This window comes from Pomacea canaliculata, linkage group LG11 (assembly GCF_003073045.1).
Source record: "Pomacea canaliculata isolate SZHN2017 linkage group LG11, ASM307304v1, whole genome shotgun sequence".
Classification (NCBI taxonomy): domain Eukaryota; kingdom Metazoa; phylum Mollusca; class Gastropoda; order Architaenioglossa; family Ampullariidae; genus Pomacea; species Pomacea canaliculata.
This window is the reverse complement of record NC_037600.1, coordinates 13287401-13313002: the sequence shown is the minus strand read 5'-3', so window position 1 is coordinate 13313002 and position 25602 is coordinate 13287401. Positions and strand designations below refer to the sequence as shown.

General features: G+C 38.8%; 5 protein-coding genes across 7 annotated transcripts; 1 reads left to right on the top strand and 4 right to left on the bottom strand.

Moving 5' to 3' along the window:
- Nucleotides 1-42: 42 nt before the first annotated feature.
- On the bottom strand, nt 43-2721 carry LOC112575104 (trichohyalin-like). The gene is given in 4 exon segments (XM_025256686.1): nt 43-576; nt 1027-1179; nt 1368-2252; nt 2254-2721. Coding segments are annotated over 4 exon segments (1590 nt in total). The 5' UTR covers nt 2707-2721; the 3' UTR covers nt 43-477.
- Nucleotides 2722-3195: 474 nt separating this feature from the next.
- On the bottom strand, nt 3196-3762 carry LOC112575768 (vicilin-like seed storage protein At2g18540; the record flags this gene model as incomplete). The annotated part of the gene is made up of 3 exons (XM_025257782.1): nt 3733-3762; nt 3499-3637; nt 3196-3392 (listed from the first exon to the last, which is right to left on the bottom strand). Coding segments are annotated over exons 1-3 (366 nt in total), but the record flags the coding sequence as incomplete, so codon positions are not given.
- On the bottom strand, nt 3693-6679 carry LOC112575105. The gene is made up of 4 exons (XM_025256687.1): nt 6065-6679; nt 5130-5803; nt 4665-4973; nt 3693-4322 (listed from the first exon to the last, which is right to left on the bottom strand). Exons 2-4 carry the CDS (start codon nt 5568-5570, stop codon nt 3831-3833), a joined length of 1242 nt encoding a protein of 413 aa, XP_025112472.1. The 5' UTR covers nt 5571-5803; nt 6065-6679; the 3' UTR covers nt 3693-3830.
- Nucleotides 6680-8049: 1370 nt separating this feature from the next.
- On the bottom strand, nt 8050-16900 carry LOC112575103 (monocarboxylate transporter 12-B-like). Of its 3 annotated transcripts, none has more exons than XM_025256685.1 (8): nt 16622-16753; nt 15571-15778; nt 14812-14959; nt 13513-13629; nt 13171-13314; nt 12390-12654; nt 10845-11617; nt 8050-10438 (listed from the first exon to the last, which is right to left on the bottom strand). In XM_025256685.1, the coding sequence occupies exons 2-8, from the start codon at nt 15724-15726 to the stop codon at nt 10269-10271; spliced, it is 1773 nt and encodes a 590-aa protein (XP_025112470.1). In that variant the 5' UTR covers nt 15727-15778; nt 16622-16753; the 3' UTR covers nt 8050-10268. The 3 variants fall into 3 exon arrangements, with proteins under 3 accessions (XP_025112470.1, XP_025112469.1, XP_025112468.1); XM_025256684.1 differs by lacking the exon at nt 16622-16753 and adding an exon at nt 16762-16900 and having other exon boundaries at nt 8051-10438; XM_025256683.1 differs by having other exon boundaries at nt 8051-10438; nt 16520-16655.
- Nucleotides 16901-16978: 78 nt separating this feature from the next.
- LOC112575107 (geranylgeranyl transferase type-2 subunit beta-like) lies at nt 16979-22904 on the top strand. Its single transcript, XM_025256688.1, is given in 11 exon segments — nt 16979-17120; nt 17431-17538; nt 18158-18256; nt 18258-18356; nt 18947-19052; nt 19853-19905; nt 20405-20515; nt 20744-20855; nt 21361-21449; nt 21857-21931; nt 22193-22904. Coding segments are annotated over 11 exon segments (1002 nt in total). The 5' UTR covers nt 16979-17117; the 3' UTR covers nt 22340-22904.
- Nucleotides 22905-25602: the final 2698 nt, after the last annotated feature.

The following is a 25602-nucleotide window of genomic DNA, read 5'->3' as shown; positions in this document are numbered from 1 at the left end:
ACAATATTGCTTTTATTTTATGGCAGAATTTACTAAAAAAAATTTAAATTTCAGAATTATATTTTTTTGTCAGTGCATTAATTTCTGACAAAGTATTCAGATGAAAATCTAATCTTCGATGATGAGATTGGTCCTGCTAAAATGAATTAATAAACAAAGATGACCTTTGAGCCACTTCCTCTGACCTGCACATTACAACTGCTAGCAGCTTACATAGTAAACATCAACAGTTGATAAAGCTTGTGCTATTCATCCTCATGTTTGGTTTAAAAATAAAAACAGATTCTAGACCAGGTGAGACCGGATGTTACCTTGTCTCCTAGCGTTGTTTGTGGTCACTGTTGGCGTAGTGACCTCGACAAAGTTTCTTTCTTCATTATTATGTGCTCGACATGTTTGTTTGTTGTTGTTTTTGTTTTTTTGTTTTTTCATTGAAGGTGTAAGAAAGCTTTGGTGGATCAGAATTTGTGTGTGTGTCTAAGTATCTGATGATTTAGGAGATTTCTCGCGGTCATCCTCTTTTGTGGATACACCTGCTTCGGTCTCACGCTGCGCCTTCTCCAACTCCAACAGCATCTGCGCATAGCATATCACGTGACTAAAAAAATCCTGTTCCTCGAGGGTTAAAACTGACTTTTCCATGCTCCCGAAGCCTTAACGTGCATTTTGAAGTTACACAAAAATGTCATTCCAAACTGAAACTTTCTACATCTTTAAACTGTGAATGTATACCTCATCAAATGTTAAGCAAAATTATATTTAAATAACTATATTTTAAATTATTAATTAATTATTAATTAATTATTTTTAGACAGGGTGGAAAAACAACAATAAATGCCAGTAAAAAAAAAACTACAGGTGAATTGAACAGAGATTTTTTTCCCCTGGGTTTTATTTTGCTCGTTTGCGGAGGGCGATTCCCAGCATGCAACAGATTATAGACAATAAAGGAGATTTCCCCAAAACTGACCAACCATTTTTCGAAGGATTCTCTCATCAGTTTCAACTGAAAGAAATTATCCTTACGTGCTCCTCCTTCTCGCGCTCACTATCCAGCTGCACGCGCAGGAAAGCGTGACGTTTCGCGCTTTCAGAGCGAGCGCGCCGGTGACGTCGAATGTCGCTGCATTCACCCTCCAGACGGCGCTGTTCGTAGCTCGAGTGTTGCTGAAGTTTTTCCTGCATAACGCAGTTTGTGATGACGGGTACATCATCATTATTTTGCTTTTTATTGTCGATAAAAGAAAATAACCGGCAACAACGAAAAAAGACTGTTACACAAGGATCGAACACTATTTTTTTTTTTCTAACTTTAGAGATGCAAGGTATGTCGGGGTGGGTGGGAGAGGGGGAGATGAAGTACCCACCTCCAGCATCTTCTGGCGTTGCTTGCATTCCAGCAGCTCGTCCTCCAGCCGCTGCACGCCAGTGCGCGAGGATGAAGTCTCCCGGGAGCTTCTGCTCTGTGTCCTGCTCTCCCTCTGCATGTCCAGGGTGTAGGCCAGGTCCCCCTTGCGTGCCTGCTCGCTCAGATGCAGCTCCACCACCTCCTCCTTCAAGCGCCTCGAGGAGCTGCTGAAGCGGTGGTCATCCTCGTCATCGTCGTCGTCCTGGTGACGGCTGGTCTCCGCCTGCACCTCAACCCGCGGGGGGGCGCCGCGCCGCTCCACCACCACCACTTCGAAGACCTCACGACGCCGCGGGCGGCTTCGGTGGCCACCCGGGGAGGAGGATCGCGACCTGGACTCTGACTTTTCGCGGGTATGAGAGGTTGGGGTGTGGGAAATATGGCGACCATGCTGCTCTTGCCAAACGTGTGTCTCCTCTCTCAGGTCTTCGTTCGCCGTCTGGTCTTCCGGCCGGCGCTCTTCCTCCCGCAGCGGGCAACCGGACTCGTGACCACCCCGCCGGAACTCTATCTGCGCCCTCACAACGACATCGTGCTGGTCGTCCACCATCTGATCGGCTACCTTTCGTTCTTGCCTAACAAGTTCTTCCCGATCCTGCTTCCAGAACTCGTCACTCAACAAATATTCTCGTTTAGCTTCTTCTTGCCTCTCCCATTCTTCTCTTTCCCTTTTCTCTCGTTCTTCTAATTCCTGTCTCTCCCGTTCTTCTCTTTCCCGTCTCTCGCACTCTGACCTCTCTTGTCCTTCGCATTCTTCTCTTTCTTGTCTCTCACGTTCTTCCCTTTCCTGTCTCTCGCGTTCTTCTCTTCTCTGTCTCTCGCGTTCTTCTCTTTCTCTGTCTCTCGTTCTTCTCTTTCCTGTCTTTCTCGTTCTTCCATTTCCTGTCTCTCGCGTTCTTCCATTTCCTGTCTCTCGCGTTCTGCTCTCTCTTGTCTCTCGCATTCTTCTCTTTGTTGTCTCTCGCATTCTTCTCTGTGTTGTCTCTCTCGCTCTTCTCTCTCTTGTCTCTCGAGTTCTCTTTCCTGTCTCTCGCGTTCTTCCCTTTGTTGTCTCTCTCGCTCTTCTCTCCATCGTCTCTCGAGTTCTTCTCTTTCCCGTCTCTTGCGTTCTTCTCTTTCTTGTCTCTCGCGTTCTTCCCTTTGTTGTCTCTCTCGCTCTTCTCTCCATCGTCTCTCGAGTTCTTCTCTTTCCCGTCTCTTGCGTTCTTCTCTTTCTTGTCTCTCGCGTTCTTCCATTTCCTGTCTCTCGCGTTCTTCCATTTCCTGTCTCTCGCTCTGCTCTCTCTTGTCTCTCGCATTCTTCTCTGTGTTGTCTCTCTCGCTCTTCTCTGTGTTGTCTCTCTCGCTCTTCTCTCTCTCGTCTCTCGAGTTCTTCTCTTTCCTGTCTCTCTCGCTCTTCTCTCTCTTGCCTTTCGCGTTCTTCCCTTTCCTGTCTCTCGCATTCTTCTCTTTCCTGTCTCACGCGCTCTGCTTTCTCTTGTCTCTCGCATTCTTCTCTGTGTTGTCTCTCGCATTCTTCTCTGTGTTGTCTCTCTCGTTCTTCTCTTTGCTGTCTCTCGCGTTCTTCTCTCTCTTGTCTTTCGCGCTCTTCTCTCTCTTGTCTCTCGCGCTCTTCTCTCTCTCTCTCGCATTCTTCTCTCTCTTGCCTCTCGCGTTCTTCTCTTTGTTGTCTCTCGCGCTCTCTCTCTTGTCTCTCTCGTTCTTCCCTTTCCCGTCTCTCGCGTTCTTCTCTTTCCTGTCTCTCGCGTTCTTCTCTTTCCTGTCTCTCGCGTCTCTCTCGTTCTTCTCTTTCCTGTCTCTCGTTCTTCCCTTTCCTGTCTCTTGAGTGCTTCTCTTCCTTGTCTCTCGAGTTCTTCTTTTTCTTGTCTCTCTCGTTCTTTTTCTATCCACTCTAGCTCTTCCCTCTCTATCCTCTCACGTTTTACCATTTCTACCCTTTCATATTCCTTCCTCTCTTTTTTCAGTCTCTCCAACCGATTCCGTTCTTCAATATCATGTCTTTCGCGTTCTTCCATCTCGAGTCGGATCCTCTCCAAGCCTCTTTGATCTATCTGTGCGTTGACGATCTGGCGATCTTGTTCCATCCGCGCTGTTTTCTTCTGCTTTCCTCCTTCTTTCCTCCTCTTCTCTCTTCAGTCTCTCTGCCTCCTCTCTAGCTTGCCGTTCCATTGCCTCTTGCAGCATTTGTGCCTCTTTCTCTCTGACCAGTCTTTCAAGCGCCTCCCTGGCCTGTTGGTCAGCCTCTCTCGCTCCTGTTGGTCTCTTTCCACCCTCTCCTGTTCCTCGCTGCTTGCTTTCTCCCTATCTTCTATCAGCAAATCTACCTCCAGCTTTAACCTCGTTGCATTTTCCATTGTTTTTTCTTCTTGCTGCTCCTGCAGGAGCCTCGCTTTCTCCTTCCTCTCGATCTCGGCTAGTTGATTCAAACGCTGCTTTTCCTGCAGCTGTAGAAGCCGATGTACCTGCATCCTCTGCGTTTCCTCGTCCCTCTCTCGCGACATAATCTCTCCTCCGTCTCTTTGTTTCGGGCCGCCATCTCTTGCAGATATTGCTTATAATCCGCGGACTCCTCCCTTCTGGTCCCCACGTCGCTGTCCACGCTGCCAACCATGCAGCACCACTGGAAGAAAGGCACGTGCCGCGACACCTCCTTGCGGAACTGCTTGTTGAAGATGGCGTAGACGAAGGGGAAGAGCATGGAGGAGAAGAGGAAGCAGTACCTGAGGGCCAGAAGGTTCAGGCGGCCGAAGATGCATAGCCACACCGGCAACCACAGCAGGAAGGTCAGGCCGGTGGCCATGGTCAGCATGACGCAGGCGCTGTGCACGTGCGAAGCCTCCAGCACGCGTCCGTCCAGTCCACTGATGAACGGAGCTTGCGCGGAGTTCTCGCCGTGCTGCAGGTCGCGCCGTAGCTATAGCAACAGAAGGGCGGAAGGCGTGAGCAAAGTAAAACAAAACCAGTTTTACTATAAAGTAAGAGATATACCTGAAAAACAAAACCAAGGTCTGTACGGTATATGTTTTGGTCACAAATATTCACCAAGCTTCTAAATAAAGACTAAACATGTAGGGAGAGACCGGGTACCCAGAGTTAACCCCCGTAGTCATAGAGTGAGTTAACTCCCAGCAGATAGTAGTCCTGGCCGGAAATTGATTTTTTTTTTTTCTTATTAGCAAGATCATAAAGAAAAATGCTGCACTCGTGCTGCCCTTTAAATATAGCCAAACGCGGTTAAGATCAGGCAACTGCTAACCTTGAGAATAGAGAGGGTGTAGAGGACCAGAGCAACGCTGAAGGTGATGACGAAGGTGAGGAAGAGGGCGCCCTCATACACAATGGCCCAGGCCAGGCCCAGCACGGCGACTGTAAAGCGGCAGTAGGAGGGTCCGTAGGTGGAGTACTCGTAGCTGTTGATGAGGGACGACGCCAGATCCACCTCCGCCTCCGCCAGGCCGTCGAAGTTGGCGGACGTGAACAGGGTTGGGGAGGGGGCAGACAGGATTACCCCCAGCACGATGGTCGTCATCAGCGCTTGGCGGAACTGCGCAGGTTCACCTGGAGCCTGCAGGTGTGGGAGGTCAATGGAACAAACTGCAGGTGGTGAAGGAGTTAGACAAACATCATGTAGATGGCGAATAGATGGTGATGGTGTGATGATGATGATGGGGAGGAGGATGAGGATGAGGAGGATGAGGAGGATTCAGTATACAAAACTTACCACTGTACGTTGAAGGGAGTGATAGCAGTGTAAGGCCGTGGCGCACATGAACATGCTGGCGATGAGCACCAGACTGTGGCGCAAGAACTCGAAGGACATGCACGTGCCGCTGAGCGTGACGGCATGGTACTCGTAGGCCACGCTGTACGGCGCTACTATGGCGAGCACCAGGCAGTGCAGCACGGCCTGACACACCACAAAGTTGCTGAAGGGCAGAACCCCCGACGCTCGCAGGTAGACGTAGATGACCAGGATGTTGCCCAGCAGGCCAAAGAACATGTAGCAGGTCACCATCAAAGCCAGGATCGTCACGTCGCCGACCGAATTCGCATACATGGCTGCCGCTCTCTCAGTCCTCGCGGCCCAAAAGCAGCTGAAGCCCTCGTCAGGCGGCTCGTCAGGACACGATTCCCACAGGTCAAGGAGGCCCTTGTCAAGCATCCAGCAGTTTGCAAGCTTTAAGGTCGAGGAGAATGAATACCATGGTCACCTGCAGATGGCGCTAGTTCGCAGACACGATAACAACGTGATCTTTCACTGCCCTGCCTCGTCCAAGCACAATCGTGGATCCTCCGGCTGTTCCTGCACTTGAAGAACGTTGAGCCGTTTTTGCGACCATGAATTCTCTTGCACTCTGAAAAATTCTCTCTCACTCTCTCTCCCTCCTTCCCTCCCTCACAACCACCAATAAACAGTCTTAAAATTTGTATTATGTTTATTCTGAATATCAGTTTTATTGACATAGCGATCGTCTACCCATTCACTCTCCAATTATACATCCTCAGCAAATTTTTCATCAATTACTATAATTTTTTCGTGATCTAGAATTACTGCTGAGACCAGAATCGAGTCACGAAAACTGTTATACACTCTGTAAACGTAACGAGACAAACATTACAGTTAAGTCGCTTCCATCATAAAACTTTGATGATTACTTTTGTACAGGAATCAATCGTTGGAATTCAACGTCCGGAACTTTATTCTGAAAACGTCTGTCGTCAGGTATAAAATAACTCCGGTGGCACAAGGGAAGGAAAGGCAGCCTACCTGTGTTCTCCGACTGGAATTAAGCTCAATCAAGGATCTGATGTGACAATGAAGTGGTAATGAAAAGTTCTTTAAACGTTATGTGACGTCACTGATAACGTTTATCACGTCTACGTCTAAAGAACGTAGTATGCAAACGTCGATCTCATTTGGAGAGAGATAAGCTTTCCCTGAACAAAGCAAGATTGGAAATGGTTTTGAATAATGAGAACATCCTCTGTGCTATAACTGCGTCCAAAAATATATTTGTAGACAAGTGGAAGTGTAGCAGAGGAGGTTGGTGTTGTCTCTTCTCTGGTTATGTATCAGAAGTCCAGCCTGGAAAGGAGGCACTACGTCCAGAGAGAGTTTAATCCCATACACACCGAACACCAAGGCGAACTCTGCGAGTGGTCATTAATGATGACAGGAAGCCCAGTGGTCTGAAAGGTTTGATGCTTGGCATGTCCAGTATGACACTAACCAAAACTCGCCAATCCCCTACAACCTGCCTCAGCACATTTTCTCTTGTTCAGTTCACGTGAGCGTGTATCTGTAACAGAGCCTGCTGTAGAGGCAGACGACCTCTCGAGGCCCCTTGTAATCGTAAATTATTTTCCCAGTATATAATAATATGCTTACAATTCGATTGTCAATATCTACATTTCCTTCAGTAACATAATAAAGACTGAACATATTAGGGCAAGTGCAGTAGGATGTACATCAAAATGGAGAAAAAATCCACTGACCAAAAGCCAGGCCCCCTTTACAGCCGCGGTAGGCCCAAGGTACAGCATCCCCCGTCCCCCCTCCTCACCTCTCGCCAGGCCTGATAAACTGGTAAGTGTATGTATAAGCGTATGCGCATACAAGTTTATGAAATGTTTCCATGACTTAAAAAGACATCTAACCATAAAATATATATAGTTGTTTAATACACTTTATTAAAAGCACGATCAACAAGGAATAAAAATGTTTATGGCGATTATAGTGTCTACGTTCAGTTAACAATGAACTTCCTATAGCGTGGTGGCAGTAAACTGTGTAAGTGGTTCACTGGCTCGTATGTGAGAGACTCACCCAAGATTTTATAAAATATGGATAAATGTTTGACCAAATCTGGTAAAATCTATATATATATTTTACAGTCATATAAAACAATTGTCTTGTAAAAAATTTGCCAATGTTTGTCCATATTTGTCCTGAGAAACTGACCTTTAAAAACCCCAGTTCTTGTGTCTGCTTTGTATGAGCATCCACTGACCAGCAGCAGAAAATCCACATATAGGAAAAACTGAGTAACCCGGATTTGTTTTTTTCTCCCAAACGCTTTTCTTCTCACGCCACTGTGGCAAAAGGGTGGGAGAGGTTTGAGTATAGATTACCCAAAGCATCTCGTTCACTAATATATTTAGTGTGCATCTTTGTAAAAGTACATTTCCTTTCTGCAAGGCAATGTGATCATTTGTCATAGTAGCTTGTGCAGCAGGTACAGATACAACAGATGGGGAAGAACTTTAAACTTTCATGTACGAATTCATATTTTCTATACAGATACATGCTTTCACCATTATCTGTGCAATTTTTAGCAGTTTACTGTATAAATACAAACAGCTTTAAAAACTAATCACCAGTTCTATGAACACTTTCTTATTTTACCTATGCAACAAAATGATAAAAATGATACCTATGAGGAGTAAAACATTCTAGTGCAAGGTTAAGCAAAATGTTGAGACAATTCTGAATACGTTTTGATTCATAAATACACCGGGTAGCATCACCACAAAAAAAAACACAAAAAACAAACTCCAATTGAAAAATGAAGGGTAGAGAAGATAGTGCAAAAAAAAAAAAAAAAACCAAAAAGGATGAACGTTTTCATAATGTATGCAACGTTTTCTATGCCAGATGGCATAACAGATTATGCTTGGAGGCATCTCTGTAGACATAAAGATGATTGCCATGAGAAAGTCTGTTTTTTACAGCCTTACATTATAGCCCCCAATATTCCCCTAAAACAACAAATTCTGTCATGACATATGACCAAAAGTCACATCAAATGAAAATAGCCAAAGCTGATCTTACATGAGAGACTACTAACACAAAAACTTGAACTTTAAAAGTCTTTAAATAGTACTAGGGTGATGGGCATGGAAAACGTTTTTAGTTATAAACATTAAATAAAACAAGAAATTGATCTACAATAAAAGCCAGAGACGTGTGGTCATGTTTTTTACTCAATGAATCAGACACAGCAACTCTAATAGCAAAATTTTACAACAAATTTTGGCCATCTCTTTTACTATGATAAAACTTAATGCAATTCAATACAATTTACTCAAAAAGAGGCATCACTGTATTCCTTTCAAAATTCTTTTTGAGGCTGGAAGACCTATTTATCACTCTTACTGTTCCCCCTTTATCTGTCTCCCTGTATCTGTTTCTCCTCACCACTGTCTTGTAAATTAAATTAACATTTAGCATACAGGGTACAGGGAAAGTAAGGAGAGTATATATATATCACTGAAACACATCATAAATGATCCCATTCAGTGATTTATAAAAACAAGTTCACGTTAGTTTATTTTGGTTCTACTCCTTGCAGTCTCTGAAGAACACTAAATAGTTTATAAATTATTGTAAACTTAAAAAGTATAACCAAAATGCACTGTTAAATATCTGTCGGACAGTTTGCATTAAGGTGCTTATTGTCAAAAGTTAAACAGAAATATAAAAAGATATACAAAAATACATATGCTAACAGCAAATAAGCTGCTTTGAATGGGACTATTTCTGATGTGATGACCATGAAGTATACATTTCCTGGGAATGACCAGATATAATAGATAGAAAAAATACAATCAATATACAAAAACAAGCAGGTATGATTTCTTAACTAATCAGAAATATTCAAGCCCATTATATATTTTTATACATTATTTCTTAATCAGATTAATAAAATATCTCCCCAACCTCCCACAAAAAATTAAGTCTTAAAGGTCACATCAATTTTTTTTTGGTTCTGTTCTGGTCACTTGAGAAAATAAAATAAGATAAGGACATGTTTAACATGATAAGTGTGCACAACAACAAGTAAAGAAACATCAACACAAACCAATATACCATGAAAACCAAAAAAGATTCACTGGGTTAACAGCATATTGATCTGTTTAGTTTATATATAAATACCAATTAAATATTCTTCAAGAAATTTTGGGACTGACATCTTCATTAGAGACAAATAAAGTAAAAAAAAAAAAGTTAAAAAAGATAACTCAAGGATAATGCACACAAACAAATGTTAGGTGTCTTCTGGATGAAGTTCACAAAAGCATCTATATCCAAAAGTAGTCTAACAGCATGTGCATCATTGGAAAAATTCCATCACAGAACAATCTTTTTTGGTGCTTCCATCTTTAAAGACCAAGTCAATGTTCACTTCTTTTACTCTATGTTCATCACAATCTCAGTTGACTCAATACAGATACATGTTTAAATCCTATACTAGTATATAAAATACTGAATAATGAACATATAGTGCACAGAAGACACAATACTGTGTTTATGATACACCAACAGCATTAAACAGCATTTGAATTTGAATGGGACACTGTAATAGTAAATGCCCACGAGGAATCCATCTTAAGGGAATGACCAGAAACAATATAAAGAAAACATTCAATAATAAAAATAAAAAACAAACAGGAATGATTCTTTAACTGACAACAAAAACAAATTCAATCACACAACACACATTTCTAAACTTGATTTTCCTTTCACAGTTAAAAACATCTTAAAACAAATCTAAGTCACATTATTATTCCTTGAGAACAAAATTGCATTTGAAGTATATTAAGACTTTGTAAATTAATGGTCATTTTGATTAACTTTTCTTTAATATTTGTGATGTAAAATGAAATGGGTGATATAAATAACAGTTCAATGTTTTCTCTTCCTTTGCTTATTCACACACTCTTTCTCTCTGAAAGACAAAGAATTCATGGCAACACACCATGGCTCTTGAAACAAGGGAACAATTTTCCCATGATTTTGTAATGGAGTGATGCTTGAAAACTTTTGCGAACATCAATAAAAGGATTCCAAAAACCAATGCTAGTTGTCATCTGCATGTTCTTTCGTGCTTTTCATGGCTGCTTTTAAACGATGTTGCATAACAATGCGATATATGTTGGAGACTATCATTAATCCTCCAGCTGCTGCCATAGCTGCTCCACCCATAAAGAATGCCTCCTTGAAGCTGCCATAGATGTCCCGAAGTAAACCTATGTAAAACAAGAGTTTACATGGAAAAAATAAATATAGTAAACCTCTCAACATTTTCACGACAATCAAATATTTTTATTTTCATGCAGATACGAAAGATATGACAAGTCATGTGCAGATAGATACCCATGGAGAAATGTTTTTAGTTACCAACATCTGCACTGCCTTGTTATGAAATGATTCTTCCATTTACAACTTAGACACATGGTGCTGTAACAATTTTTATTATTATTTATATCTGTGCCACCAATTGTCTTGTGACCACATTTTCTTTTTTTACATAAGTGCACAATATGCACACAAGTTTTTATCATCACTCCATCTTATGTACATATATGTGCATACTAACTCACAAACACACATCAGCAAATTAATTACAGGGAAACAGAAATGAATGGCACTTACCAGACAAAGGTGGCCCAATAGCAGTGCCAATACCTTGAAAGCAGATCAAAAGGCCAAATGAACTGGTAAGTTTTTCCTGGCCAAGAATGTCCACAATCACAACTGACTTCTGTGAAACATATGCTCCAGTCATCATCCCATACAGCCCAAACAGCACAGCAAACCCTGTAAAGTGGTTCATCAGTGGTGAAAGGAAAGAAAGAACCACAATGACAAAGATGATGCCGTTATAGGCCAATGGTCTGAAAGGTTTGATGCGTGGCATGTCCAGTATGAAACCAGCCAAAACTCGCCCTATGGTGTCCACAATGCCTGAAATAGACAAGAGGTAGGCAGCTTCTATTTTGGAAATGCCAGAAGATGCTGCCAAGGCTGGGAGAAAAGTGAAAGCAGACTTGAAAGCGGCTGTGAAGAGACAGATGCTGAAGCAGTAGAAAAGGAATGGTGGGTTCTTCAACAGGCTCCATTCGATGAGTTTCTGCTTCTTTTTGTCCATTTTTTGCTCCTCCACAGGAAAACATGAACTAATAACACTTTTGCAACAGTTCTTAATCCTCGACCTGCTCCTTAACCTTGGGCTTTCTTGAAACTTCTCTGCACTGGAGCCACCATCCTGAAAGTCATGATCTGATGAATCTAGAGAAAGCTCGATAGTTATGCTCGAAGCATCCTTCTTGGTTGATTTCGGCAGATCAAGTGAACCTTCTTTGCTAGCAACAAAAGCTCTTTCCTCTCCTAAATCATCCAAGTCTTTAGCAACACTCTTCTTCTTCCTGAAAATAGATACAATCAGCTCACTCAAAAACCATATTTGCTAACTGGCTCTGAGAAGATTTAAGAAGATTTAAATATGGATACTAAATCATGTTTTTGGACTCATAAATGATGCTAAATATGGGTAGAATACTGCTAAATACTACTAACTGCAAATTTACTGTTATTTTAACTGGCTGATGCATACAAAAGCTCTAACTTGAGGAGTGCAAAACCTTTGAGTAGAAAAGGTCACTGGATTCTTGGTTTTGATTTTGAAGGAGTTTCCCATGCTGACAACATTTTAGTAATAGTTAAAACTTTGAAATACAAGAAATATAAACCCCTCAGATGAGAAAAACGAATATAGTACTTCTAAGTATGTACAAGGGAAGTGGATAACCCAGTGGTCTAGGCCAAGAGCACTGGCATCCAAACCCAACCCAGCTGTTGGAAATGGGTACCTGATCCTAAGAGGTTTGAGGAAAGGTAAAGCAACAAGTGGAAGAGGAGTTGGGCGCCACCCTCACAAAAAGCTGGCCCTGAGAAAACCTGGTATTTAGGGGTTAGTATCCCTTTAAAGAATTCTAGTCTTAAATATTAGTACGCAGGGCTGAATGTTTAAAAATATATTTAAATTAATGACCATTTATAAAATGTTCTTCAAATGTAATTTTCTCTCCAAAGACCACTGAAATGCATAAAACAAAATAAGACTTTCCTGTTTTGTGATACACAAACGTCTTTATACTCTAAAGATTTGACTAATATTGAAAAACCAAAACAAGTTACCTGTCTCCAATAACAATACTGCGATGAATGAACAGAGGTCGAAACAGAGCAGCTACAATACACAGGTGCAGCGCAATGCCACTCAGCATGAGGAAGGCACCACTAAAGCCAAACTGTTCAAACAGCATCTCCACCATAGGGGGGAACAAGAATGTTCCAAGCCCCACACCTGCTGTACCCAGTCCTGTGCTTAGACCACGGTGGCGATTAAAGTACATTCCAACTACAACTACACCTGGAGCATAGACAAGGCCTCGCCCAAATCCTGTTTTAACAGAGGCACAGCATAAGTTTCCTTTCATATTTAACCCTTTAATTAAAAAAAATCACTTCATAATTATACATATTATTTAAGAAATTAAAACTTTTTTTAATAAAATGCATTGGCATAATTCTGTTATATAGGTAAATGTGGATATTTTCCTTCCATTTCTGTGACATTATATTTCCAGTCTGACATGGCACCAATTTCTCTCACTAGGGGCCAATCTGGGAAGTAAAAACTATTAAGATAAAGCATTATTTTAAAATATATACTTTATATCTGTTTAATTGAGAATGTTCTTCAACATATTATAAGTCTTCTTGAATATAAGCCTGCAGCTAAAAACAACAAAGACCAAGAAAAAGTTAAGATAAAATCTCTTTTGGATTTAACAATAAGATTAATAAAGCAATAATCTGCTTACAGTGAAATGTTGCACAAGCCAATGTTAAAGGGTATTCTTCTAAATGTTATAAGAAGCAAGAAGAAAATAATGTGGTCAATAAAATATGTTACCTTGCAGAAAACCATAAGTAAAGAAGAGGTATGGTACACTGGGAGCCAGTCCACTAACAGCAACCCCTAAGGCAAAGATGAAGGTGCCAGCCATAACAGATGTTCGCACGCTAAAGCGATTACTCACAGCTGTGGCAATTGGACCTGTTGAATAAATGTATGCATAAATCAATCTTATTTATCTGTAACTAGGCTGTTTTTCAGAGGTAAAATTTAAAGCAATCAAAATAGAAAAAAAAAACAAAACAAATTTACATTTGGCACCATATGAATGTAAATCAATATTTACTGAAATATGTATTGCACATAGACAGAAAAACACACATCTAATTATTAAAGTACCTGCTAAAAGCCGGACAGATGAACACAGAGCCCCTGGCCAGGCTGTAAGCTGTGCACTCTCTTGAAATTTTTCAGTAAACTGCAAGAACAGCACGCCATCAGACCGCTCGAAACCTCCTGAAATTTAACCAGGGATAAAAAACATAAAATGCAATAATATGCTAAACATGTTGGAAACAAAACTTTAAACATCAGTGCTTCAATTTTGCATATGGCTGTCTCGTCATTTCTCCATGTCTGAATATAAACGGTAGGCTTCAAGCTTTGCCTTTCACTGCAAAACCATTTCTTTGCCCTTAAAACTGAATAAAAAAATAAGCAAAGTCAGGAAATCTCTCCAAGTCCGACTATGAATAAGTGGCTGAGAACTTTGCTTTCTAATGCAAAAACAATTCCTCGCATTTAAAACTAAAAAAAAAAAAAAAAAAAACTAGATCATCAATAATTTTAGATGCTCTCCGCACAAGTTTGCTTCTTTAGTTTTCTATGGGCAAAAAATTGAGCACATTGCAGTGAGTAAGCACCTTGGCATCCATTTAAACTCGAGGCTGTCTTTTACAGACCAAGTCGACTATTTATACAAGAAAACCAAGCGCAGATCGTATATTATGCTATGCAAGCTGCCCTTGTTTGGTGTTAATATTTGTAACTTTGAAGCTGCTCTGATGGCATTGTGAACACTTGTGAATAGGTGTCACATACAGACTGAGAGTGTCCCGATATGAGATCTGAACCCTGAGCTGCTCACTGCAGTGGTGACAAGCAAGTGTTTTAACTACACATCTACCTTAAACTATATACCTCTCTTACCCACCTGAATTTTGCTCCAGCCTTCAATGTTTTGGGGAAAAAAAAATCGCTGCCTTACATTCAACATTCAGCCAAGTAACCAACCATTCAATAGTTGGGTTCATAGAAAAAATTCCCTTTGCCACATGAATATTGAATCAGGGCTCTTCAAAGTTGGATATCGCGTTCTAACCACCTGGCTATGTGCTCATTCTTCTGCATATATATTTGACTTTTTTTTTTTAAAATATTGTGATTCAGTATTCATGTAATGCACACCAAGCCCTGCATTCATGAATCTGAACAAGCACTATTATTGTTTTACTTGAACATGTTAAAATGGAATCTAAAATTCTTAAAAAACTTTGTGGGAACTTACATTTTTTTAAACTCCCAAAATAATATAATTTTACTCATGTTTACTCAAATGCAGTTTTGAAACAACAAATCAGATTTGTGCTCAAATACATTCTAAGTTGACAGAATAGCAAAAAGATGTTTTTTTTTAACCTGTAATCACGTGGGATAGAAAACAGCCCAGCACGACAAACCAGGCCCATCCTCTATCCTGAAGCAAAGCCTTGTAGTCATCATCTTCTATCTTCTTCTTGTCATTGTCCTCACCCCTTGCATCACTTTGCTCTGATGTTAGATTTATCTGCAAAAGGTGTAAAATCAATGTAATGTGTATGTTAATGTAGCAGCTACTCAGCCTTAATACTAATTTTTTAACAGACGATGATGATAAATATAAACTATGTTTATGTTTGCCAAGAAAAAAATTGTTTTTTACTACCTTCTGTTTTAAAATAAGCTGTTATTTTCTCCACAATGCAATAAAATGCACTGTGTAATTTTCATATTTTGTGCACATAAAATTGGGCAGCTGTCTCCTCAGAGAGAGAGAGAAAGAAAGAAAATGAGTGAGAAGGCGATACTGTGAGACAAGCTACAAACATAAAGAAAGACAAAATATGCAAAAACACATGATCTGACAAAGAATGAATACCTTTAGATGGATCAAAGAACAGAAATAAAATTTTGAGAGTAAATTCTTTCTTTGATACCATATCTTTATATACTATGGTCATCTCATCTGGTACAGGCAAAGAATAAATATCCCATTAATAACTTTTCCTTCCTTTCTGCATTTATATATCAGAAATACACACACTAAAGCATAGATAAAAACAGAGAAAGAGAGCTCTCCAACGCATGCCATAGGAAATTTTTTTTTATCTTGAAGAAAAAGTTGATGCAGTTTTTTACCTTGTTATCCTGAATTAGAAGGTTTTCTTCTTCTGGCAACTTTTCTGAGCTTGTTGCATCACCATTGTCTTGAGGGCCAACAGCTAGCTGGTTTTCACCAGCAATACTGCTGGTCTTTTCTGGCATGTCAAGTGGGTTTTGAATGTTGTCTTGCATAAATGATCACCATCAGTTGCATGCAGCAAATACAACACTATGCCCTGCACAGCTGTTATAACGATTCAATGCATCAATTTTTTTTTTCAGCTCTCTACTCTTTTCTTTGCTTACAAAAAGACTATTAACATTCTTGGAATATTTAAGCTGCTGAGGAATCTAACGCAGAAAAATAATAGCTATGAAATCTAGACCTAATGGCATCTGCTTACACATGCAATAACAACTGAGTGATTTATATAAATTGTCTGACTACTTTTAACACTTGCAGACAAACTGGAAGTTTAGTGTTTATTCTCACAGCCCGTTTTTGTAAGTCATATATTAGCACTGGATATTATCTTTCCCACTTTGTGAACCTGTCAGTACATTGTTGTAGCTGAAGTTGACTGCTTTCTTATTCTTATGAGTGTCAAGGCTAACAATTTCTCAATTTCATTGGTATAACTACTTTATATATATATTAGATATTATATATAAAGGATGCAACTGTTTTTACAATTATTTATCTTCCATGTGGATATATATATAGCAGTGTTCAGAACAAAGGTAGAATCATGATGCTAGACTACCGGATAAGCAATTGATGCAATCATTCATCCTATTAAATCAAAAGAATTAGTTAATGATATATATAATATTTACACACAGCAAATGTGATTGTTAATCTTCTTAGACTGATGCATTACAATACAGCACGTGATAGTGTTCACCCCTTAGGACCAAATAGGTGTTTGTAGTTCACTTAATTCTAATGCATCTGAAAATAACTGGAAATACCATTTTAACTTACATTTCTGTCGCCTGATGTTCCACAAATGACAATTTATTACTCCTTGTGGGAATATAAAATCACGACACGATTTAACATGACGAAACCTCAAGTTATACTTACACTATCGCATATCGCACAGAACTGTGTCATCCAGCACGATACGATGATAACGAAACGGTACATATCCTCTGCTGTACCTGTGAGGTTTAAATAAGTTCAAAAACTGTTTACTTTAAAAAAATCGACCCCGGGTTACTAACCTGACAGTAGGCGTCAGAGTAATGGATAGCCCTATGGAGGTCAAGAACAGACAGCTAAATCCTGACCCAGTGTCCTGTGTATCCGGCGAAACATTGCATTCATTTTCGTCTCTTCACATAACTTGAATGTTAAAACAAAGTTTACTGAGTACCATGCTGAGAGGAAAGTTAGCGAACGATACATATTTAATGCTAAGGATATCCATTTCTTTTGCGTCTTTAATTTGAGCGCTTTGTACTAGCTAAAGGGAGAAAACTCCAATTATACAAGAACGAGTATTGCCTCTTGGACGATTGTGCTTGTACATCGTTACTCCTCCAACTGGTAATCGGCCACGATTTCCAAGCGACTAACGATGGTTTGTTGTGTAGTCTAATTCACCATTAATCGGATTAATATATGACATGCTGTGTCGATAAATTCTCTGTTAAAAACGCATGATGATAATGATAGTTCTCGTCTAAAAGTCGATTTGTTTCCAGGTAGTTTCCCTGTAATAGGTTCTGTTCATTTTGCTACAGATTAGATTGCTTGTTTCCATTACCACTTCTTCATTTTCCATCCGCACTATCAGATAAGATTTTTTAAGGGTATGTATAAGTTTTATATTTGAAATACTAGATATGTAAAAATAAAGCAGATTGGGAATTTGTTTTGCATTTGTACAGGGAACCCCTGTCAAAGATGTAATACTTCCAGACAATGCACCCAAGGAACTACTTCTTCAGAAACATGCTGACTATATAGCGGCATATGGGAACAAGAAAGATGACTATGTAAGTCCTAATTGCTGCTCTACATTATTTGATACCTAGACATAATCAGAGATCATAGGAGTGTGCATTACCAGAAACTGTATAACACTATTTTACCATAATTACCATCGCACTTTGATGAGTAAAATACTGGAACATTTTCTAGAACAATAAACATGTTTGAACAATATATTTACTTGTTGCTTCTTTAGAGGTGGGTTATAAAGATGGCATCTGACAAAGACAGGAGCATCATAGATTTGTGTCCATCTTTGAGAGCCTTTGTCAGAAAGTGTATGAGATGCATTACAAGTATGGTACCATGAGATGAATATTTACCATTTTTTATTAGAAATATCATGCTGTGGTTTGAAAAACAACAAAAATGCTGCTCAGTCTATAATTTACTACGATACATCACTACTGTTACACTGAAAATTATGAAAGTAATTATTTATTATGATCAGTTTAAGTGATATGCTTTTAGCCATCTTTGAAAAAGTAATAATTTTTGGTTAGTTCTGGAAATAAAATATCAGTTTTTACACATTATTTTTTCATAATCTAAATCTATTTCATCAATTTTAAAAGGATCACGCACAAAACATTGAGCAAAATTATGTGTTTTCTTTAAAAACAGGAATATATTATCACAGAGTATTTGCGCATGAATGGCATGTATTGGGGTTTGACGGCCATAGCACTTGCGAATCAGCTTGATAGGATGGATCGCACAGAAGGTGATCAGTTTTGTGAAAGCTTGTCAGACTGAGTGTGGGGGCATGTCTTGCAGCATTGGACATGACCCTCACATATTGTCCACTCTGAGTGCAGTACAGGTAAGCTGAGTTTCCTTGACTTTGAAAGGTATAAGAAACATGTGGTTAAGTGATTTCTGTGTGTGTAAGCAGGTTAAAAGCAGATTTTTGCTGATGATTTTTGGCCATTATACTGAAAGTTTTTATGCATTTTTTATGCTGCAAAAAATATCTGATCTCTGTTGTCACAGTTGTGTACATCACCTTTTGATGCATGAACTTCTTCTATTTATTATATTTAAAGAGTCTTTCTTAAGAAAATTCCTGAAAGTGATAGTATAGCTAATTCCTTTCTGAGCTTTTCTTTATTCAAATGAGTATCATAGTTCATTTATTTGAAATGTTCTGTGGCTTAATATACCTCATATCAAACCAAAGAGAAAAAAATTAAGTTAAAAGAAACGTAATAAAATTTGCATTAAAATAAGCATATAATTATATATATTTAAAAAAAAATTGTGAACTATAATTTCTCAGGGTTTTTGTTTAATGTACATTTTTTTAAACCAATGAAAAAATTCACAGCTTTGAAGCCTTCAACTCTGTTTCTTTACTAGGGTACCTTTTTCGGTCTGGTGCTGCTTACTTGTTTTTAATATTTTACTTTGCAGATTTTGACGCTGTATGATGCAGTTGATGAAATTGATATAGACAACCTTGTAAAATGGGTTGTCAGCATGCAGCAGGAAGATGGCAGTTTCTATGGTGATAAGTGGGGTAAGTAAAATGAAAGGATTTCTTTCATCACTTGGTTCCACGGCCTGTCATTAAAGAACAGGAAGAGTCTTGTCTCAACAAAAAATACCTGTTCCATGATCACCAGAATCAGGCAGAGGGACTTGGCAGCTTTTTGTCATCAGCAAATCCTCAGAAAGGCATCCCGCATTCTATTTCTGATAATGTATTGGTATGTGAGTTGACTTTTGCAGTCTGGCTGTAAGTATGCAATGCCTGTATGCAGAACCAATCTTCACTGCAATACATTCATTTACTTAATCAACTCTACTAAGCCATGATCTTGTACTAGCCTAAGATCACCAACTATATCTACTGTTGCTGGGAATGTGTTTGTGTGAGAGAGAAATTATTCCAATATATATTTTCCTTTATATATTGTAAGTTGTATTTTCAGGAAAGATTTTATTTAGTTGTTTGAATTGTTAGTTCAGGCTGTGAGGTCATTTAATCTTTTGATTCCTTCACTTGCTGGAAATTCTGTCCTCTTCACCTTTCTTAGTAGAAAAAGTAAAATCTGGTTCTCACAGGCACTGTCAGAGAATTTTGTCAACCATGAACATTATCACAACAATCTGTTGCAAATTGAAATTAAGATATTACACTTAAGATATTGTAAGGTCTTTTAAATTAACTCTTTCTATACAGTTCCAACCTACAGGTATCTTCTACAAATATCTTCATAGCTACAGCTGAGTTGCATGGATCTGTCTGTCTTGATTAAGTACAGTTTGATAGCGCATCAGAGATATCTTGATTGTTGGTGTGGATTTTCCCTCCAGGTGAAGTGGACACACGATTTTCCTTCTGTGCTACAGCATGCCTCACACTTCTGGTACGTCAGAACCCAGTTCCCATGAGTTAAAGTAATTTAGCATGCATGTTTCAGAATATTTATCCCAACTTTTCTTCCATTTCTGTGTACTATATCCTGAAAAGAAAGATGCACTTCATGATTCTTTGTTTCAATTTTCACACCTTGTTTATTTTTTAAAACATTTTAAAATGCATTAATTGAAATACATTTTTTTTACCTTTTTGGAATGACAGTTAATTTTGCTTTGTATTTAAAATATTTAGCCTGTTTTGAGACTGAAACAGAAACTTTATGTGAAATAACAAAACTGTATCTAACTAAAGTTAGTGTCGATCTAATGGGGTTTTTTTCATTTGGAAGCAATATTTTTCTTGTTCTTGCTGCATCTGACAACTATTGCAAAGCACCTAGAAATTATTGTTTACATGACATTAAAAAAACTTTTACACACAGTTATTGTCATGGATATTTTTTATTATATTATTTGATGAAAGTTGTGCTTTTGGATGTTATTTAGGGCCGTCAAGATGCTATGAATGTTGACAAAGCAGTAGAATTTGTTCTTAGCTGTATGAACTTTGATGGAGGTTTTGGTTGCCGACCAGGCAGCGAATCACATAGTGGACAGGTACAGTTTTTATTTTTCATTTTAAACAATCTTCTATGTTTTGTATAATACATTATCTTTCTAAACTTTCTAATTTCACACATTCTGTCTTAAGGTGAATACTTTTCTGCTTTATTTTTTTTCCTCTCTGTGTTAAGTGGACTTGAGTTGTGTTCTTTCATTATCTGTGAATTTCTCTACTGTTGATGCTGTGGCTACATAAGTGTTGCTATGCTAATCCATTTTCAGATCTATTGTTGTGTTGGTTTCCTGGCTATCACAGGGCACCTGCATAATGTGGATGCTGATCGCCTGGGTTGGTGGTTGTGTGAAAGACAGTTGCCATCTGGAGGGCTAAATGGTAACAACCATAATTTTTTGGCACTGGATTGTCTTTGTCATTTAATAAAATAAATTGAAAAACTTTTTTTTAAATACACTCTTATTTGAAGTGCACTAAATTGGGTAAAATATTTTTTTCCTCAGGTCTTGGGATTTTCTTTACTGCATATAACTTAAAATATAAAAATGAAAAATCATATAGTTTAAAATATAAAATGTGAGGGACCTGGAGTGTTCCAAGAGTTCCCCTCACACCTACCTTTTTGTAACAGATATCAGAAACACTGCTGAGATAGCACTGAAGACAGCTATTAATTTTAATATAAGTGTTTTGGACAAAGAAAGGAACAAAATGTGTTCATATGCTCATTTTGGGAATTCCTATGGTTACTGTTGATACATTTATTTGTTAATTAACAGAAGAGTGGCTTTGAAAAACTTCTGGGCTTTGGGCTGTAGGACTAACTTGATATTACCCAAGCAATAAAACAGTGAATGTTGATCAAAATTCTTCATGGATTTAGGTCGCCCTGAAAAACTCCCAGATGTCTGTTACTCATGGTGGGTCCTTGCTTCCATGGCAATCATTGGGCGTCTTCACTGGATTGACAAGGTGTGGTATTTTCTGCATCCCATATTTTATCATTAGTCTTCCTTTTTCTCCAATTTATCCACTCCATTCTTAGTGTGCCATCATGGGATTAACCATATGTATGATAACTGGTTCTGTACCAGTCATTTATCTCAACTTGTTTTCAGTTTTACATAATTCACTGTTAGTACTTGAATGCCTATCTGAAATGTAATTCCATGGATTAGACTTTGAAATCTACTATATGAGTCACAAAAGGTGCTCCATTGCTATGTTAAAGAAAATATAAGCAATAAATCATTGGTACATTTCAGAGAGAAATGAATTATGTTGCAACTGATATTTTTATAGACAAATATATTATATTTTATTTAAATTCACCTTTTTATAATAAATATTTGACTATATGTGGTACCTGCTGTGACAAGGAAAAACTGAGGCGCTTCATTTTAGCTTGTCAGGATGAAGAAACTGGTGGGTTTGCAGACAGACCTGGTGACATGGTGAGTTACATAATAAAAAATAATGTTATCTTCTTCTGTTGTAACGCTGAATACAGAAACATGGTGGCCTCCATGGACTGCCCAGTCTAGTATTTTTGACAACCTCAAATTTTTACAAAAATTCATTTTATTCTTTAACCTAATTTGTATTTTGATTCGCCATGTAGTCAGGAAAAAGAGAATAAAGCAAAAAATCTTAGTTAAAATAAAAATAACTTTAGATGTACTTGACTGAAACAAGAATTTTTTTTATTGTGCCAGGTGGACCCATTCCACACACTGTTTGGGTTAGCAGGGCTGTCATTGCTTGGAGATAAGTCTGTGCTGCCTGTGAATCCTGTCTACTGCATGCCAGAGGATGTGATAAGAAAACTTAGTCTTAACAATTATGAAGTTGATGAGAGATAAGCCACTGATGTCTACAGGACAATGAGAGATAGAATTGAAAGGTGTATGTGGATGCATGCATGCATGATTAAGAGAATATGTGTGTGTATTGCAAAATTAGATGTCAGTTTTCATTTTGGGGACATTTATCCTTTGAAGCTTCTACTTAAGCACTTCATTTGCCTAAAGACCACTTTAAGAACTGTTTTGACAAAATGGCACGCTAGAAACATAACTTGAAAGACTTGGAGCCAATAATTTCATAAAGAAAATTGACTGTGCATTATATATATGAATTGAACATTTGTTTTTGAACCATCCACGTCACTCCAGTGTTGTGGAGTTGCTTTTTCAGTTATTGGAATGTGAAGAGATGGCCCACTCACACAATCATTAAATATAAACAGCAAATTATTTAAAGGAGAAGCATTTTGCCTATTCCACTGTGTATGTATGGTTTGTGTGGTTAGTTGCCAGTATGTGTATATTTATGCTCACTTGTTTTAACTACAAATGACAATGCTTCATCTTGTTTATTTGGTTGGATACTGGCTTGTAAGAAATAAATTTTAATCAGTCTGTTTTATTCAAAGTGTGTATGTGATTATTTTGTGAAGCTGCGAGTATGCATATTAAAAATCAGTAATTGACAAATGCATTTATTCAGAACCAGAATTCTTGGCTTTACAAACTGTTGCAAAAGGATTACCAGTTTTAGAAATTCAAAACTTTGAGTAAAAGGCTTGCTTAATGGAAGAACATTAAACATTGGCTGGATAATACAAGTTGGACAATTGTTACAGACCTGCTTAACATATGTTAGGCACATTGAAGAGATGGAAGATCAGTACCAGCAATTTGTCAAGCACAAATTATAGTATATTATTTTTTCATTAAAAAAATGTGAGTAATACCAGACCAAATTTTGATGGAGAAATTTAGAACTTAAAACTACATGACAAAGCAGCAGAATGACTAATATCACTATAGAGGCTGGCGTTACTATGTCAGTCTTCCTTGTGCAGCAAATCTTTCAAACACTAGACAAAGTTCAGTCTTTGCGGAAATGCACGAGATTTACGTGCTGCTGGTAGAATATAGAAAACAAGTGCTGAGAAGCAAGAATACTTCATTCTCCAGACGCGCATTCGAGCCATCCACCCCAGCTCTCTCTCCGAGTACTGCATGCTCAGACTTACCAACATCATAGAAGTCCTCTCACGGACGTGTATAAGTAATACAAGTTCGTTGTCCTTCTTTTCACTGGTATGTGAATGATGAAATTTCTGAAACCGTTTCGTCGTTACTTTAGAGAGAATAAATACTCAAATGCATAAGTAATTATAAGCTCGATCGATGTGGGTGCATGGTTTCCATACACAGAAATTCTGGACTGTAATGATTGTTGCTATATATTTCATTGATTCGCCCTAACCGTCATCCAAATAAAAATAATTTTTGTTCAATTCGCTTGAGGAAATATCGTTCTTAAACAACACAAACTGTAAATCGGTTGTGTTGGGGATTCTTGAAAATAGTACTTGGCATGCGGAGCACTACACGATACAGTTTCGACGCGGTAAAGACAAATCTCGATAGGGAACTATTATTTTAGAATAGTCAAAATATAACAAAGCTGTAAAATAACTGGAGTAAAATAATAAGCATTATTGATGGCAAGTAATATATGTATAATTTGAGTATAATAATATACTTAAAAAGTATCACACATGACAGGACTATTTTATCCGCGAAAGGATATCACGTGCGCAATGTAACTAAAGCAGACGACGCCGAAGGAGAGGAAGACAATGAAAGCGTTGCATGCATGGTCGAGCTCGAAAGAAAACTGAAGGCAATCGTTGACGCAGCTGCAGAAGTGATATTTATTAGGAGAATGAAATCTTTTTATTGGATTAATTTGTAAAAGGTGGCTGAAGTTATCAGCAGTTCACGAATTCTGGCACTATCCAAGACATGTATGACAGTTGAGAAGCAGTTTGTAATGTACCTTCATGAAACAAAAGACAACAGTTTAAAAAAAATCTGTTAAGAGAATTTGAACAAATTTGTCCTATGATAAGGCAAGCAACTCTCCGCCAATCCGACAAAATTAGAAAACCCAACAAAAACATCATTTTTCTTAAGAGAAGAAACATCTGGAGGCCATGGTAAGTAAGGCACGATCAATTGATATATAAAAAGTAGAATTGTTTGGCAGGACGCCACCGTTTACATAGAGTCCATAACATTGAGCTACATTTATGGAGGCTTTTATACATGTTTTTTTTTTCCAAATAAGTGTGTCTACAATTATTTTACAAATATGCCGTATGTCACGGATGTCCATGGCTTCGAAAAATGTTTTGCAACATTTTCTTTTTGAGAAGGGAGGAATGTCACGGACTAGTCCGTGCCTCCAGTGTTTCGATCTTCACCTGAGTATGGTAGAAGGAGGTGGAGGGGAGCAAGGTGGAGTAGCCCGCCGTGTGTCACCCCTCTGCCATGTAATTGTCAACAGTGTAAGAGAGGACGGATGGAAGGTTGAGGGCGTGATTGTCCTGTTATAGTTGGAAATCGTGGGTCTCTGGACACCACGTGTGTTTTTGGGCACCACGTGAGTTGTGGACCTCGTGAGCGAGGCATGAAGTGCTCACCCCGAGTGGGGTGTGGCAGGAGTATATATAGACGAGAGTTGAAAGCCTAAGGGGGGCGATCTTTGGATTAACACAGACGGTGTGTAAAGACGGTGTGCAAAAGTGAAGAAGCTGTGTTGGAAGTTGCTAGCGGGAACAAGGTGTGTCGTGAGACTCAAGAAACGAGTGGGACCAGAGAGTCTCGCTGCAGTCTCACAGGGCGGGCTACTCCACCCTGCTCCCCTCCACCTCCTTCTACCATACTCAGGCGAAGAAACACTGGAGGCACGGACTAGTCCGTGACACCGTATAAAATAAAATTAAAAAACTAACAATAGAACTGGCACATTCTGGCTTGGCTGACATGTCTTCTGTTTCTACTATACGATAAATATGCTACCAATGTTCAAGAGGTTTTGTAAAGTATTAACAAAGATGTAGAAAAAATACAAAGGTAACACAAGGTATCAAAGGCTATAGTGGCTGAACTGTAAAATCTTCATCGTGTCGAAGGCCACGGAGACCCTGGTTTACCTCTGACTTGTACTTTCTTCATAGGCAGCCATTTTCTGATGGGTGGGAAAAAGGTTTTGCGGAGAGTGCTAGTCATTGGCAAAACAAACGCATGGTAATCGCATATCCAATTTG